The 16,881-nt window shown below is 42.0% G+C and overlaps 5 protein-coding genes across 5 annotated transcripts; 2 read left to right on the top strand and 3 right to left on the bottom strand.

Annotated features, from left to right (window-relative positions):
• Positions 1-124: 124 nt before the first annotated feature.
• On the top strand, positions 125-3,709 carry RFT1 (Oligosaccharide translocation protein rft1). Its single transcript, XM_046094113.1, has 3 exons — positions 125-968; positions 1,026-1,880; positions 1,932-3,709. Exons 1-3 carry the CDS (start codon positions 202-204, stop codon positions 2,020-2,022), a joined length of 1,713 nt encoding a protein of 570 aa, XP_045950092.1. The 5' UTR covers positions 125-201; the 3' UTR covers positions 2,023-3,709.
• On the bottom strand, positions 2,031-3,607 carry dbp3 (RNA-dependent ATPase DBP3; the record flags this gene model as incomplete). The annotated part of the gene is made up of 3 exons (XM_046094112.1): positions 2,031-2,187; positions 2,245-2,316; positions 2,367-3,607. The coding sequence occupies 3 exons, from the start codon at positions 3,605-3,607 to the stop codon at positions 2,031-2,033; spliced, it is 1,470 nt and encodes a 489-aa protein (XP_045950091.1).
• A 372-nt stretch (positions 3,710-4,081) lies between the features above and the next one.
• Positions 4,082-5,282, bottom strand: LDX57_012371 (NAD(P)H-quinone oxidoreductase; the record flags this gene model as incomplete). The annotated part of the gene is made up of 4 exons (XM_046094111.1): positions 4,082-4,708; positions 4,776-4,867; positions 4,938-5,204; positions 5,270-5,282. The coding sequence occupies 4 exons, from the start codon at positions 5,280-5,282 to the stop codon at positions 4,082-4,084; spliced, it is 999 nt and encodes a 332-aa protein (XP_045950090.1).
• Positions 5,283-6,050: 768 nt separating this feature from the next.
• RFA1 (replication factor A subunit protein RFA1) lies at positions 6,051-8,160 on the bottom strand (the record flags this gene model as incomplete). The annotated part of the gene is made up of 6 exons (XM_046094110.1): positions 6,051-6,141; positions 6,201-7,099; positions 7,153-7,693; positions 7,750-7,840; positions 7,913-8,064; positions 8,117-8,160. 6 exons carry the CDS (start codon positions 8,158-8,160, stop codon positions 6,051-6,053), a joined length of 1,818 nt encoding a protein of 605 aa, XP_045950089.1.
• Positions 8,161-9,271: 1,111 nt separating this feature from the next.
• Positions 9,272-11,696, top strand: ubp14 (ubiquitin-specific protease UBP14; the record flags this gene model as incomplete). The annotated part of the gene is made up of 5 exons (XM_046094109.1): positions 9,272-9,302; positions 9,364-9,431; positions 9,483-9,623; positions 9,684-9,957; positions 10,016-11,696. Coding segments are annotated over 5 exons (2,195 nt in total), but the record flags the coding sequence as incomplete, so codon positions are not given.
• Between the last annotated feature and the right edge of the window lie 5,185 nt (positions 11,697-16,881).

The following is a 16,881-nucleotide window of genomic DNA, read 5'->3' as shown; positions in this document are numbered from 1 at the left end:
GCGTAGTCCAACATTTTCCATGCCCGGATGGACCGACCTTTTGTGCCACCGCCCGCCCCGCAGTACGTACTTGCTAGTACAGCTACTTCGGTACCTTAGCTACCTTACCGACCCCGACGTTGACTATTTCTGCTTTTTTATAGATAGTCACCAAAGACGTTGACGGGATCAATGGGCTGAAGTTTGTCCGCATATGTCAACATGCCCCAACCCGACCAGGATGTCGGCAATATATTGGCATCTTCAGCCACTGGTACCACGCTGTTGATCGCTGTCCAGGTGGCCTCAAAGCTGTTTACTTTCGTGTCAAACCAACTTATCCTACGGAACCTGCACCCAGAGACTTTGGGCATAGCGGCCCAGCTTGAGCTTTATTCCATCTCGATCCTGTACTTTTCCCGAGAGTCAGTCAGAATCGCCATTCAACGACAACCTTTGCGATGTGCAGGCCATGCTGGGGCCGTTAGCGAGGAGGGCGGCGGACACACGCAAATTGACAAAGCAAGCGAAGTCACGGATGTCCAACTTGTCGCCTCTCAATCAGTGGTCAATATGTCCTACCTGAGCCTCGGGCTGGGGATTCCGCTAGCCGTGGTGTCTGCCCTTTCTTACATACAAGTGGCTCCCCAGGACGTCTCTCGAGCGGAATTTTATCGCCTAAGCGTGCTTATCACCACTCTAGCGTCTGTTATAGAACTTTGCTCTGAGCCCTTTTTCGCAGTGGTACAGCAACATATGCTTTATAAAAAGCGAGCGGTAGTCGAAATGACTGCATCTTTTGCAAAGAGTGCCGCAGTGTGCGGCTCCGTTGTATGGGCTGCCCAAGCAGGCCGAAATATTGGCATCCTCCCATTTGCATTAGGTCACCTCTGCTATGCAATCACACTCACCTGTGGCTACGCTGTATCTCTACTAAGCTCTGCGACCCAATGGTCGTTTTCATTGCTACCGAAACTAATAAACGCAAGGTATGTTAACAGCGCAGCCAAGCGAACTCAAGGTCCCATATGATAACAAGGTCCCAGGGACAACTCATCCTACATAGTCGGCAGATTTCCCAGGCGACTGGTCTCATTGTGTGCAGCCATCTTTTTGCAATCCGTCTTAAAACACCTACTGACACAGGGGGATTCCATGATGTTGGCTGCGATGGCAAGCCTCCAAGATCAAGGTATTTATTCTTTGGCGTCCAATTATGGGGGCCTCATAGCCCGTATTGTGTTTCAACCAATCGAAGAAAGCAGCCGAGCCCTCTTTTCATCCCTGTTGAACTCCGGGAAGAGCAGGGAACGGAGCCCTAACACCCTAGGTACAGCCAGGGCACATCTAATCAACATATTGCGGGTATACGGGCTTTTCTCCGCTTTAGTTGTGCCTTTGGGTCCGTACATGGTGCCCCGAGCGCTCCACATCCTAGGCGGACGCAAGTGGGCTTCTTCTGAAGTTAACAGTCTGCTAGCTCTTTATTGCTACTACATACCATTTCTCGCATTCAACGGTATAATGGAGGCGTTTGTCTCATCCGCAGCGAGTGCTTCAGACTTGAGACGCCAAGCGCGCTGGATGGGTATCTTTTCGGCATGCCTAGCCCTAGCGGCCTACTTGTTATTGATAATTGGTGACTTGGGTGCTCGCGGCTTGGTATGGGCCAATATCTTCAATATGGGGATCCGGATAACATGGAGCCTCCTTTTCATCCGATCATACCTATGTCGCAATGACCATACTCTCTTAGCTCCAAATGAATTCATCCCGAGGCCACTTACTCTGATATCGGTGATCATAGCATCAGTTACGTTGGCCAGGCACGAGCAGTTTGATACTGATTTCCACAACATTATCAAGGATCTGGCTATTTGTACTGGTTATACTCTCCTGGTGTAAGTTGAACCTATCAGCAAACAACAATGAAGACTCTAATCTATATACAGCATGTTCCTTGAGAGAAGATTTCTTTTGGCGCAGATCAGCCAAGGCCGGCAAATGATAAGAAGAATTAAGTTCGGAGGAAAGACAGAATGACGTTCGTTTCACTCTTCAAACACGATCTTTGTGGCTGTTTTGCTGGAGTCGACATCCTTGAAGAAGGCGCCATATGCGCCATGTTGCTTCTTTTTGACAGTTGAACCGAATTTGAGAAGATCTTCTGGTACCTCTTGGTTTGCGGCCTTGAGAACGTTGATCAACCTGAGGAGATATCAGCTGGAAAGGTAATTGTAGAGGTTTCTATACGTGGTCACATACGCTCCTGATTGAGCTTTATCCGTTTCTGTAAATAGGGTGATAGCGTGACCCTCGGCTCCTGCACGGCCAGTTCTAAGGACGAAAGTCAGTCAGCTCATCAGGTACAGTGGGATTGAACATACCGGCCAATCCGATGCACATAATCCTCCACAGTTAGTGGGAATGTCACGTTAATGACAAGTTTAACTGCGGGTATGTCGAGACCACGAGCTGCCACATCAGTCGCAACAAGAACCGTAGCATTTCCAGTCTTGAAAGCATCCAAGCTTCTGAATCGTTCTTGCTGGTTCATATCACCATGGATACCCGCAACTCGGAATCCTTTTGCGCGAAGCAGCCTTTCAATACGCACCGCCTCCTTCTTGTATAAGCAAAATGCTAAAACCTTGTCCGGATTCGGCCCGCGCTGACACGGGTTCAGTAACTGAACAAGTCGAGATTCCTTGTCAAATGGTTTTACCACTTCCACGACTTGTTTTATGCGCGTGTTCGCGCGTGGATCGGCCGACGGATCCCCGCCGATAGTAACGGTCACCGGTGTGTTCATGAAAGTCGATGCAAGATCTCTCACGACAGGGGGCCAGGTTGCCGTGAACATGACGGTCTGACGGCGGGATGTGGGCATAGGCTGGATAATGTCCTTGATATCCTGTTCAAACCCCTTGTCAAGCATACGATCGGCTTCGTCCAGAACAAGGTATTTGACTTTCCCCAGGTCCACTGATCCGTCATTTTGAAGATCCTTCAGTCTGCCGGGTGTCGCAACAACAACAGCCGCCCGTTTTAGGTTCTGGCGCTGCTCATCCTTGTTCACGCCACCGTAAATACAGGCCAAGCGGATGTCAGTTGATTTGGTGTATTTCAAGAGCTGATCGTATATCTGCAGGGCCAACTCTCGGGTAGGAGACATGATCACGGCCAAAGGACGAGCGGGTTTGAATTTCGACTTGTTGACCAAGTCTTGCATCTTTTTTAGACACGGGAGGCCGAAAGCAAGAGTTTTCCCACTCCCAGTTTCCGCAATACCAATGACATCACGGCCGGCGAAGAGTAATGGCCAGGTGGTTGACTGAATGGCTGTTGGGGCGGTAAACGAACTCAGAGGGCTGTAGAGGTCACCATCATGAGGGGGAAGATGAGAAAATGACAAAATTGGACGAGGCGACTCCTTCTCGGGCGTGGTATCTGTTATCTTGATCGAATTCTTCTCGAGAAAATCATCGATCTCTGATTGAGGTATATCATCACTTGAGGGAACATCCCGCTTGGGATGCTCTTTCTTGTCGGAATGCCCGTTGCTCTTTGATTTTTTCTTTGCTCTAACCTGTGGGTTTTCTTCATTCTGGTGAGTGCGTTTCGCCATGTTTATCCTTTTTGCGCACAAAGTTGGTCGTGGTGTCAATTAGATTATCTGGAGCAGGAAAAGAAAGTAAGGTTTTCTTTTTTTTTTTTTTTTTTTCCTGCTTCCGGATAATTAGTCCGGAGTAGTTCCGGGCTTAGAGAGGTTTTGTCAGTCTTCACCGCCCAAAGAATACCAATTAAGATAGGGTACCTTATCTTATCGACAGCCATAGGTACGTTACCCACCTAGTTACGTACCAAAATAGTGCACCACCTACATATGGCAATTCAATGTACGTTGCAGTCAGTAGTACCTGGTACGGGATAGAGGTCCCAAAAGTGAAATTGGGAGACTACCTAAGGTAGGATGCGGACGGCGATTTGGTTTCTTTACTACATACACAATTGCCATAGCTGAGCTCAACATGGCTGGAAAAACTCCTCATGATCCGTGTTCATTATCGGACAATAAAACTGAACTCGCTTTCCAAACGCCTTAATCAACGGTGCAGATGATCTTCCCTTTGGTACAATTACTCTCAAGTAATTTGTGCGCATCTGCTATTTGTTCCAGACGAAAAACTCTTTCGACGAATACCCTGAAAGTTCCATCCTTAAACTTTGGCATTGCATGTTCCACCAGAAGGTCACGCAGCCTCCTCTGATACTCCAAATCTCGGCTCCGAAGTGTACTTCCTTCCAGTCTAATTCTTTTCATCAAAAGAGCGCTGATGTTGGTACCCGCGGGAAGGACTGACCCGCTCATCTGGCCCAGCTGTACGATGCGAGCATCTCGGGCGACAACATCGAGATTACCTTGGAAGTGCGCCGCACCAACGAAATCAATGACAAGATCAACACCTCGGCGATCGGTATCTTTCACAATTTCCGATGCCCAGTTTTGGGTCTTATAGTTGTAACCGGCCGAAGCCCCCAATTCGTTGACACAGAAGTCGATCTTTTCGCGCGAGCCCGCAGTCACATAAACCGCGGAGGCGCCGTCAGCTTTGCAAAGCTGGATTCCCGCTATAGAAACCGATGATGCCCCCGCATGCCAAAGAACAGAGTCTCCTGGCTTGAAGCCGCCGATCAGATACAGGGCCTGGGTAGCCGTGAACCATGTCTAAGGATTTCAGCAACCCTAATTCCGATCGTTCCAGAACATGCATGAAGTTGGCTCGCAGTCTCACCTCGGGTATCCCTGCTGTCTCTTCCCATGACATTTCAACAGGTTTGCGTATCAACATATGGGTCGACACAACTATATATTCGGCATAGGCTCCTACAAACTCGAGTGATCAGCGCTACAGCGGCCTTCTTGACTAAGAAGGCAAGGAAATTGAAGGGTATACCTCCATACGCTAAGCCAAAGACCTGATCGTCCACGGCAAAATCCTCCTCGGTATTTTTGCCGAGTTTTTTGATGATACCGGAAAACTCTACTCCCATGGTGCTGGGCGCCTGGGGAGGAACAGGGTACTTCCCTTCACGCTGCAAAAGATCCATTCGATTCAGACCAAATGCCTTGATTCTCACCAAGGCTTGGCCATCTTCGGGCTCAGGAACTGGTAGAGTATCGACGAATAGGGCATCAGCAGACCCTTTCGATCCATTCACACCTATGAATCATTAGAATTTCTTCGAGCATGCATTGGAAACCAGACCACAGTGAGGCAAAACACACCAACTGCTTTCATGGTGCCTGCCATGCGGGGCAGTACTTTCACAGTTGCCGCGGTAGAGACAGTACTGATACTAGTCAATATCAGAGTACTCCGGACAACACCGAGATTTTGGGCAGAAAGAAGCGAGGGGAACTAGTTAGGTTACCAGTCTATTAACTAGTTATGAACTAGGGCACTTACGTCACCATTTGATTATAAACTAGGTACTACTTCGTACCCACTGGGGCACTGACTAGGTAGCTTAACTACCTACGTGAACCATTAATGACCGTCAGTGGGTAGGCGGAACGCTACGGATAGTTGATGTACATTGAATTTGTCAGCCGTGACCACACAAGAACTCAGACCTCCCGAGGGAATTGATACATAAATTTGAATAACTTCTGGACGAGGCATTTCGAGAAAAACATGCTTGCTGAAGCTTACTGGACTATTTTACGTTCCTACTAGTATACGCCATTGATTAAGGGCTACTTTTCTCTGTTTCTTCTTTTCTCGCTCATAAGGATTGATTATGTTGAAATCAAGGCAGCTAGGGCTCCCAGAAACTAATCCACTCGACCCGGGGTCCTCAATAACCGAGTAATACTACACAACTTTCGATCAAAGCGTGCCAGCATAACATCCCAGGGGATAATGAAGGGTCATAAGCAGATTCTCCGCATTTCTACGGCCGCGTCAACAAAATTTGGCCAGTGTAAAAGGGCAAGAGAGTAGAAATCAAGCTTGAGAGCATATGCAAATTCAGTACTTCTAATCTCAAGATTCGAGATCCAGGCCTCAGATGCCATAGCTCTCAATCATATGGGCAAGGCGAGAGGCTTCCTCGGAGTAGTTGATGGGTTTTGCGGAAGATATTTGGTAGCGGATCCTAAAATTCGCAACTATTGTTAGTACTCGTACCGAAAGATCTATCATAGATAATCTTACCGCTGCTGATCACCGAAATAATCAATCTTCGCCCTGCATCTGAAATTCCAAGTCCTACAATTTGCATCTTGGAAGATATCTCCAATCGTCTTCTCGTTCTCATCTTGGCGCAATTGCATCACATGGTCGGCGGGGGCACCCATCATCGACCTGCCTACCTCGTCAAAGCAATTAAGCCAGAGATGGCCGGTATGGTCACTGACATTGATAAGCATTATATAGCGATACTCGGGCTTCGGATATGTTTTATCGCAGCGCTCGCAGCGCCATTGACCGGGATCAAGCTCCGTCACTTTTTTGTTGCACCCCTCTGAAAGACATGCTGGGTAGCACATGTTGTCTTGCTTGATATAGATCACTGTTGCCTTGAGTGAGAAATAAACTGCATCATCCGACATGCCCAGTTGCTCTTCGCGAACTTGTGCAACAGTTTTGAACTGTTCAGCTTTTGCCGTAGACGTGGTTGCTCCGAGCATAGACGCATGTGAAGTAAAGGCTCCAGCTCTGCCCTGGGCATCGTACCACCCCTTCAGCTTATGGGCCTCCTCAATGTCCGGGTCGACTGTCATTGAGCCTGAACTCAACAAGCTGAGACTTCTACCGCCAAAATCTGAGACTTTGACGCCTTTGAACGCCACGACAGATTCAGGAGCAGCATCAAAATTCATGGCTGTTGAGCCCCAGATCGTCAAGCGGACAGAAAAGCCTGTGTTATCGACCAGGGTAAGTTCACGTTTGTTGTATGGCTTGTTTGTGGTCTTTGAGACAATCTGAGAAGTCTCTCCAACCTCTTTGAGCACCCCGATCACATCAATGGTGCTATCCTTTTCAACAGATTGAAGATCGCCTATGATAGTAAAATTAAATCTGACTTGTGGAACGTCACTCTGATCTTCTGCCTAGCACAAAGCGTCAATACACTAATTGTGCCATTCGTGGGGGGCAAACTGACCTTCTCGACAATTGTGTCCCTTTCAAAAGTGAGTTCATAGTCGTTGTTCAGGTTTGTAAATTGCTTCTTGGCGATCTGAACACGACAAGGGCTCGATATGTAGTAGACGCTGCCCTCCTGGAAGATATTGTAGAGCATGTCACACTGATCGTTGAATCCAGTTGCACGGATCTCCCCACTGTCATCCAACAAGTTGACGCTAAAGAGTTTACCCTCGCCATTCCTGTTGTGCCAAGTTTTGATGTTCGACTTGCTAGTGCAACGGGCTTTGATGGTCCATTTATGCGCATATGGGGAAATTGCCTCGATCGGATATATGGTGGCATGTCCCGGGGCAACGGATGGTCGCGTCAGTGGTGTATGGTCATTCCCTTGCATTTGGGCACCGTGAGTGCTCGAGCCATAAAATCCATGGCTGGAGATTGTGGTTGGTTGAGGTTTGTCCTCCTCTTCTGATTTGCTTTCTAGGGGCTTAGGTTCTCCGATTTTCTCGGCTTCCCCAAGATCCTGCAGAACTTCCAGGTCTAGGATGATAAGAATCCTGCAATGAGCCCTGGTTAGCTTAGTCCTCGTATGGGAAAGTCAACGAGTCCCAACTTTTTGCCTTTGACCGAGTTCGCTTGGAAGGCCTTGAGTTTAACAAAGCACCCTTTCCGGAGGAGACCACTTGTGACAAGGTGATTGGCTTCTGAGTATAAATCCATTCAGGTTAGGGTCCTTTCTGTAACCTCATAAGATGTTAAGAGACATATTCACTCACGTGTCGCTAGCATTGTTTGGACATAGTTTGATATATCACTGAACACTGCTCTGTACCGTTCTGCATGATTTTGCTGAGGAGGCAAAGGCTTGATCTGAACGCATTGAACGATAGGCTCTGGAAATTGAGGTTTGGTTTCATCGAAGATGGCACTCAGAGATGGTTAGTTTCAGAATGCATGAAGAATGTACTAGGCAAAGTTACCTGAGAGCACCAACAGAGATTTGCGAGGCTGCTTCTGAGGCCATCGTGACAAGCGAGGGGGGCTGTGATTCAATAATTAACTAGAGACGTACGTCGCAACCAGGAACAGACAGGCTGATATTGAAGATGAATATTCAGAATAGCTTTATGTTCATCGAGGAGAAGATTTGATTGATGCTCGAGGATTGGACACCCCGACAAAACAATGGCAAAGCACGGCGGGTAGAGTAGAACGCGTGACGCCCTGCAATTGTCGCGGTCAGGACGCGTTGGCAGATGACCCCGCTTTCATTTGCAAGCTTCTGCCTGAGGTATCCATGTATTTAGGCATTATTGCCCGCTACCTAGGTAAGCGCCTTATCTGTAACGATTACCGGTAACGTATTCAACAGGCGAGTGGTCCTCACGGGCGAGTAGACCACCTCTGTATCCCATACTAATTCATCATCTTTTGAGCTCTAATATCTCAACCAAGCCTTAGCTAATCTATTGTATATTTCTTAAATGAGTATATTAAAGTACATGTAATCTTAATATCTAAATATTATAGGATATATATCTATATATCTCTAGGTAAAATATATTACGTTGTATTTTTGAGTAATTTAATTAAAACTGGTATTATAGTCTATATATTTGCTTATATATAGCTATAATGTAATTATATATTCTAAGAGTATATATATAGCTGTTCTTAATATCTTATTATAATTAAGCTGATGGTGGTCGAGATATTAGAGCTCAAAAAATGATGAATTAGTATGGGATACAGAGGTGGTCCACTCGCCCGTGAGGACCACTCGCCCGTTGAATACGTTACCGCATAGGTATTAGGTAAGATAAGATAAAGTACGTACATACATACATGGGTACTGTACATACGGAGAACATGCGCGCATCCGTGGATATATAGAGTAGATACATACAGCGCATTACATACCATACATCCACTCTAGCCGGGCTGTACAGTGGTACAGTACCTTACCGCTGATATCCAGTGCCCCACGAAACCCGACATTACGTTGTTGCCCCACCTGCATTCCAGGTACTTTGAACTTACTAACTCCAACAATCAAGTTAACTGATCAAGCTTCCACCTCCAACTTGTACCAGAACTGTGCCACAGCTTCGCGATCACGGTAGGAGCCCCCCATGATGGAATCTTGTATTCATGTTCACTCCAAAGGTTAGTGTTCCAAAGGACAAATAAGTTGTGATTACTCTGTATTAACGTCGCCACACAACAGAGCTGAAAAAGCCATCTGACTCGCAAGCTGTCTATCGCGAAGATTGTACCCAGTGTTTTGACTCTATTGTGCGTATTTGACGCTCCTTGTTAGACAGCCTCCACCTAATCAACAACTAGGACCACGAAGCTGGCCTCAATGTGTGTCTGACCTGCTTCAACGGCGGCTGCGCAGGAGAAAAGAACCATGGCCATCTTCACTTCAAGCGTTTTGGTCATCCTTTAGCGCTTAACATTAGAAGGCTTCCAAGAAAGCTGCAGGTAATCGAAAATGCCTTCGTCATGGATTTCGTTCCGGACAGGGAAAGCTAACGAGGGCAGCGAGATGAGCCTCCGCAGAAAATGTCGAAGCTTGCGATTGTTGAAGAGCGAGAGGAAGACCGTTATGACACTAGAACGCGCGTTATGTGTTACGCCTGCCTGAATTATGACGTGGATAAGTCTAGTGGCGATCTCCCAGCTGTGATAGAGGGTGTCATGAAAGCAATGACTTTCGCCAAAAAAGAGGAGGTTAAAGCCTGGGAACAAGAATTCGTACCATGTGAACATACTCTGTGTCTGAACCAACATGAGCCTAAACAGATTGGTTCTCAAGGTACGCCTCCAATCGTTCATTCTAATCAATTCTCTCCTTTAATTTTTAACGAATCCAGATCTCAGCCAGTGTTCGATGTGCGACCTAAAAGAAAACTTATGGCTTTGTTTGGAGTGCGGCAATCTTGGCTGTGGCCGGAGCCAGTTTGGTGGTATCGGAGGGAACTCACATGCTCTTGCGCATTCAGATATGACATCTCATGCGGTAGCCGTCAAACTCGGTTCGATAACTGCCGATGGAACGGCCGATATCTACTGTTACGCATGCAACGAGGAGAGAATAGACCCCGATATTGGGCCGCACCTTGCCCACTGGGGTATCAATCTCATGGCTCGTGAGAAAACAGAGAAGAGCTTGATGGAAATGCAGGTCGAGCATAACCTGAAGTGGGACTTCTCAATGACGACCGAAGATGGTCACGAACTCACCCCAGTCTTTGGGCCAGGGCTTACAGGTCTAGCAAATTTGGGAAACAGTTGCTACCTATCGAGTGTCTTGCAGTGTATTTTTGACCTTCCAGAATTTCAGAATAGATACTATCATGAACACGACGAACCACCATTCACGCCACTCCCCGCGGAAGACCTGGAGACGCAAATGAGAAAAATTGCAGATGGTATTCTTTCGGGTCGTTACTCCCAGCCTGACAAGAATACGGTTGCCACTTCTGATTCATCTGAAAAGCCGCATCAAAAAGGCTTGGCACCAACGATGTTCAAACATCTTGTCGGTCGTGGCCATGAAGAATTCTCCACAATGAGGCAACAGGATGCTTTTGAATTCTTACTCCATATCTTCAAGATAATCAACCTAGCCAAGCACTCTGATAATCCGGAGAACCCTATCAAGGCTTTTGATTTTGCCATGGAGCAGCGCCTCCAGTGCTTGTCTTGCCAAAAGGTTCGTTATAAGGTAGATGGTCAAGACAATGTTTCTATTCCGGTACCTGCTCGTCGATTAACGTCAGACGACTCAAATTCGGCCGATTCCTTTGCACCTGTGACCTTATATGACTGCCTAGAAGCCTTTACATCGGAAGAGATCGTTCAAATGGATTGCCCTTCTTGTAAGGCGAAAGACGGCTTTTCCAAGCGCTCATCCTTTCGAACATTGCCGCAGCATCTGGTCGTCAATGCTCGACGATTTGAGATTGTGAACTGGGTCCCTACGAAGCTGGAAATTCCTGTGGAAGTCAGTGATCAGGCGATGGATTTGAGCCAGTATCTTTCCGGGGGGCAACGGGCAAATGAAGAACTCCTCCCCGACATTGATACTGCGGAATCTTTCACACCGAACGAAATTGCTCTAGACCAGCTTCTCAGCATGGGGTTCCCAAAGGCTAGATGCGAAAAAGCACTCTATGTGACCGGTAACACGGATGCCGAGGCTGCAATGAACTGGCTTTTTGCTCACATGGATGATGATGATATTGATGAACCCCTTGGAGGTAACAAGTCGTCTTCATCTGATGCTTCATATGATGCCGGCAAAGTAGCACAACTTGGTGAGATGGGAATAGAAGAACCTCGAGCCATAAAGGCATTGGCGGCTACAGGAGGCGATGTGGTTAGGGCAATCGACTGGGTCTTCAGTCATCCTGACGCGTTAATTGAAGACGAGAACCAGGTATCCGACGATGCATCTTCTAGTCAGCCCAGGGTCCCTGGATTCGATTCTACGCCTGCCAGGTACCAGCTACGTTCAATTATTTGCCATAAAGGCTCTTCCATACATGCTGGGTAAGACGGTGTTTGTTGGTTGTATGATCTCTTGCTAACACATGCCAGGCACTATGTTTCATTTATCCGGAAGGCTTTGCCAGGACATGATGGTCTATGTTGGGTACTTTTCAATGATGAAAAGGTTGTTAAGGCTGAGGATATTGAAGAGATGAAAAAACATGCCTATCTATATTTCTTTTCGCGTAGTTAGGCCGAAGCAATACAATGTCGATCGACCGTTCCTATAAGTTTCCATCGTTATTATATCTTATATGTACCCATTATAAATATCTTAGGACGATAAAATGACCTTGTCTGTGAATAGGAATCGAGACGTTATAGAAGACATGTATGGCCACCTCTGTGGTCATGCATGTTAGTGCACCTCTACAGAAGCCCTTCATGTGAGATGATGGTGGTAGAGGATGTATAGGAGTAAACTGCGGGAACAACCCTTTTGTGGCAGTTCATTACTTGGACAGTTTCAGGCAGTGGTCTGTTGACTTTACCACTGCACTGCAGGCCAAAGAAAGGCATAATGGATGATCTGCTGTTTATTCCATGTAGTGCCCTAAGCCTTTGAGTGGAGAACATATCAAAAAAAAAAAGATATGTACTGGGTACGGATTCCATTTTGAAAATATACGCTATACTACTAGGTTTTATGGCCTTGAAGTAATTGTATGCCTGTCTCACCGCCTGGCCGTCACTCTGCTTTGGGTCTGCTGCATCTTAATGTAATCATTATTTTAGTGTAAAAATATGTTTTTCAAATTGAAGCTAGAACAAGCATCATGATTATAAAATTAAAATATAAATCAAAGAAAAAGATTATTCATAATGCTATATATATCATATCTTCTACAAAAAAAGTGCAAAAATAAAGAGATTAAAATAGCTAAATTTATATGAAAATTGTTGCAGCGTGCGTTGTTGTAACGTCACTTACCGGCCATTGTCATTGGAGGAGCCAGGTTGAAGACATCGATAAACGATCGATTATTCATGAAGGTAAGTAGTGTTGAAGAAGAAGAGGAAATGGCTGTCACGACCCGGCACGTGACATGACTGACTGCCTGTCTAGTGTGACGGTCTACAAAGGAGCTTAGTAAAGACAAGTTTGTTTAACGTATTTCACAAGCGAACGTGACACACAAACGAACGTGACACCACCCGCAACTTAGACGCGTTGGAAAACCTCACTTAATTCAATCATCAACCATGCCTCCAAAAACGCGTCAAAATTCAAGAAAATTAGCAGAACGGAAAGACAAAATCAAACTTGTTGTTGTTGCTTTAAAAAATCAAAAAATTCGCAATATTCGTGAAACTGCGTGTGTTTTTCATATCTGTCATGAAACTCTCAGTCGTCAATTTAACGGAAGAACTTCACGCTCAAAAATACGCGTCAACAATTATAAAATAACTCAAAATGAAAAAAAATCGCTTGTACAATAGATTCTATTGCTAGATCAACATAAAATTCCTCCTAAGTCATCAAATGCACGAAAAATAACTAATATTCTTTTTGCTAACCGCAATATTACACTTATTTAATTAATCGAAATGAACTGGATTATCAACTTTATTAAATGCCGTTTTGAAATAAAATCCTACTTTTCTCGACAATATGATTATCGACGCACTAAATGCGAAGATTTTAAAATGATAAAAGAATGATTTGATCGCGTGCAAATCACTATAATGCAACATGAAATCGCACAAAAAAATATCTACAACTTCGACAAGATTGACTTCGCTATGGGTCTAATATCTAATGCTCGAATATTTATTAAAGTTGATTATTATAATAAAGCGCGTTTTGTACAACCAAACAATCGAAAATAAATTACTTTGATTGAATATATTAACTTTACTAATTGGGTGCTTCTTCCGTGTGTTATTTTTAAAAGAAAGATTCATATAAAAGATTAATATGAAAAACCAAAATTTTCATTAGATATCAGACTTGAAATTAGTCTTAATAAATAGACTTTTAATGAGATAAGCCTTCATTGATTAAAATATCTTTTTATTTTTATGATTATTCACTGTACAATTGAAAAATATCGTCTTTTAATCATAAACAGTCATGACAATCATTTTTCGTCTCAATTCAATCAATTATGCAATAAGAATAATATTATTCTTATCTGTATGCCTCCGCATTCTTTCAACAATCTTCAGCCTCTAAATGTGAGCTACTTTCGAAATCTAAAAAACGCGTATAACGATCTAGTGAAGCAAAAAACAAATCTAGAAATCAGATATATTACAAAGTTTGACTTTTTAGAAATGTTTGCAACAACCCATGATCTTGCTTTTACAACAAAATCTATTCAAAATAATTTTGCAATTACTGGCCTGATTCCTTTCAATCCAGATAGGATGCTTAACAAGTTGAATATTCAACTAAAGATCTCTACTTCTTCAGACAATCGATCAACTGATTCAACGCCTAAAACATTTTACACAACTAAACAGCTGAAAAAACAAGCTTCTGCAGCAAAAAAACTGCTTAAAAAACGCGTCCATAGCTCTTTATCTTTGATAGAAGCGCGATTGGACAAAATCATTAAAGATCATGAATTGACATTTAATAAATTTCTTCTTGCAAAAAAATAAATACGCAAACATCGTGCTAATAATGAATGGAAAAGCGAAAAACGGAACAAGTCTATTAAACAGCTAGTTATAAAAAAGGATTCATCATTTCGAGAAGGCCTAAAGCGATTTCAGCGCGAGAATGAAATTAATAAAAGTCAAAATACACTTCTCATAGATCCAACGCTTTCTGCAGTTGGGCCGCGCGTACGAATACCACCGCGCTGCAACAATTGTCATAATCTAGGACATAAACGATTGCAATGTCCTAATCGAATTCCCAATTAATTTTTAAATAAAAATCTGATTGTTTGGTTGATAAAGGCTATAATATCTACCCTATAGGCAGGAATTGGCTGGCGGTGTCACGTTCGTTTGTGTGTCACGTTCGCTTGTGAAATATGTTATGACTCTTAGTCAAGCAATTTTCCCATGGAGAGGAAAGGAACTATCTAACAGGGGATTCTAGGATCCTTATATGCTAATGAGGCCCGATTAAATATAAAAATCTTCCATTTTCCAATTGGGATCGTTCATCGAGATGTTAAAGCCTTCTTTCAATCTTACCAAAATGATCTCTCTGTTCAACTAGAACCACCCTGCGACTATTTCAGACAAACGATCAATCATATCACGTGTTCAATCGAGCCGGAACGTAACAATATTTTCTTTTTTTGAAAAGGCCAGTCCCGCAATTTTACAAATCCGTAACATTAAATCAATAAATCGTCATCGTTATGTTTGTTTAGAAATTCATCATTGACGGCAGCAACGAATTAATTAACAAAATGTTGCGATAATCTCGATTTATTTGAATATCAATCATGAAATTTCTGCAGTTTGAGTGATGCGTTACAAAAATTAAAAGTAAGATATCACGCCAGATTCGAAGAATGATTCTTTTATTGAACGCGATAATGCAATTTTTTATTATACATGCGCGATGCGAAAATTCTTTTTATCATTCATTTCAATTTTTTTTTGAAATTCAATTGAAAATTCAAAATCGCAAAATTGATCAGTTATAGACAGAAAATCAATTGTTTTTTAAAGTTTTTTTAACACAAATATCGAATGTATTTGCAGCATAAAAGATAATTCAAATCTAAATGCATGTTCGACTTGTTTCAAAATCTTATATAGACTAATTTATTAATTATCAAATTTGCGATTTGGTCGATTTAATTCTCAGTCTTTTGTAATAACATATATCCAATTATCAATCACAAAATTGATCAATTTTCGATGTTTATCTATTTGCTACTTTATTTTAATTTAAACAAATTCAATCTTATTTTTGACATAATCTTAAATCTGTTCCAGCTTATGAGCCGTATAACAGATTTTCATTTAGTCTTGTGATTTATTTCGAGACTTAAAAGGTGTAATTTAATCAAAAGACATCCGCGATTTATAATCTCATTTTATCTGAAAAAAAAAATAAACCAATCGATTTGTGTTTAAAAATAATGTAAACAAAATCTATAATAAAAAATAGTTTTGATCAATTGTTTTGATAGTAGATTACAAACGAACGAAACTTTTAAATCAAATATTGATTGACAATTTCTATATGACTATTTGTAAAAAATTTTTATTTCAAAGTCAATTTCCGCTTCATTTACAATCTTAAACAAAGTTCTTTTCAAAATGTGAAAATAAATTGATTATCTTGATCAAAAAAAATTGATTTTAATAAATTAATTTATCGATATATATATTCAAAATAAAATTAAATCATTTTCACAACGATCACATTTTTATAACATGAAATAAAAATCATTTGTTTTGTTAATTGATCAACAATTACACACATTTTATCGTAATCATATTTGTTCTTCGAATAGAATTAAAAATCCATGGAAATATACTTTCAAAAACAACTAAACACATTCAAAGATTGAAAAAATCCAAAAAATAAATCTTATCAAATGTTCGTTTTATTACAAATCAAACAATTTATCATATATCATTGAACTTTATATTATCAACATAATCATCAATATCAATTTTTTATTAAGATCTTTATTTTTGTTCATTTAAAATGCGCAATCGAAGATTACTGATGAATTATATCTAAAAAACAGATTTAAAAATCATTTTTTTTTCAAAATTATCAAACAATCTTGATATAATAAAAATCTGTTTTGAAAAATCCATTCTAATTTTTCTTCGTTCACAATCGCTCATTATTCATTTAGATTGATTGAATTATGATTTATTTAAAACATCTGATCTATCAATTGAATGTTGTCAATCTCAATAAATGCAAGAATTGATTTATTCTTTTCAAATTAAATATTTTTTTAAAACCATTTCAGTTTTAATAAAGTAAAAATCTGCGAATCTGATTTTCAATCATTGTCTTTTAATCTAAAAAGAATATTTGTTGCAACGTTTTTCAATCCTAATTTATATTTAATAATAAAATGAAATCAAAAAAAAATTCTGATTATCAGACCTGATGTTCATTAAATTTTTTAATAATTATGAAATATTCGAACGCGCGATAATCTATTTAAATCTCAATTGATTAAAAATTTTAAAATTCTTTAAATTTCATGCATCAAAGTTTTAAAAATCAAACAATAATTAATAA

Source organism: Aspergillus melleus (genome assembly GCF_016097325.1).
Source record: "Aspergillus melleus strain CBS 546.65 chromosome Unknown contig8, whole genome shotgun sequence".
Taxonomy (NCBI): Eukaryota; Fungi; Ascomycota; class Eurotiomycetes; order Eurotiales; family Aspergillaceae; genus Aspergillus; species Aspergillus melleus.
Note: the sequence above shows the minus strand (reverse complement) of the source record. Positions and strands in the feature narration are given on the sequence as shown.

Excerpts from the sequence above, each read along its gene's own strand:
- RFT1 (XM_046094113.1), top strand. The coding sequence starts at position 202 with ATGCCCCAACCCGACCAGGATGTCGGCAATATATTGGCATCTTCAGCC. Across the intron at positions 969-1,025 it reads CCGAAACTAATAAACGCAAG|GGACAACTCATCCTACATAG; the intron begins GTATGTTAACAG and ends ACAAGGTCCCAG. Across the intron at positions 1,881-1,931 it reads ACTGGTTATACTCTCCTGGT|CATGTTCCTTGAGAGAAGAT; the intron begins GTAAGTTGAACC and ends ATCTATATACAG.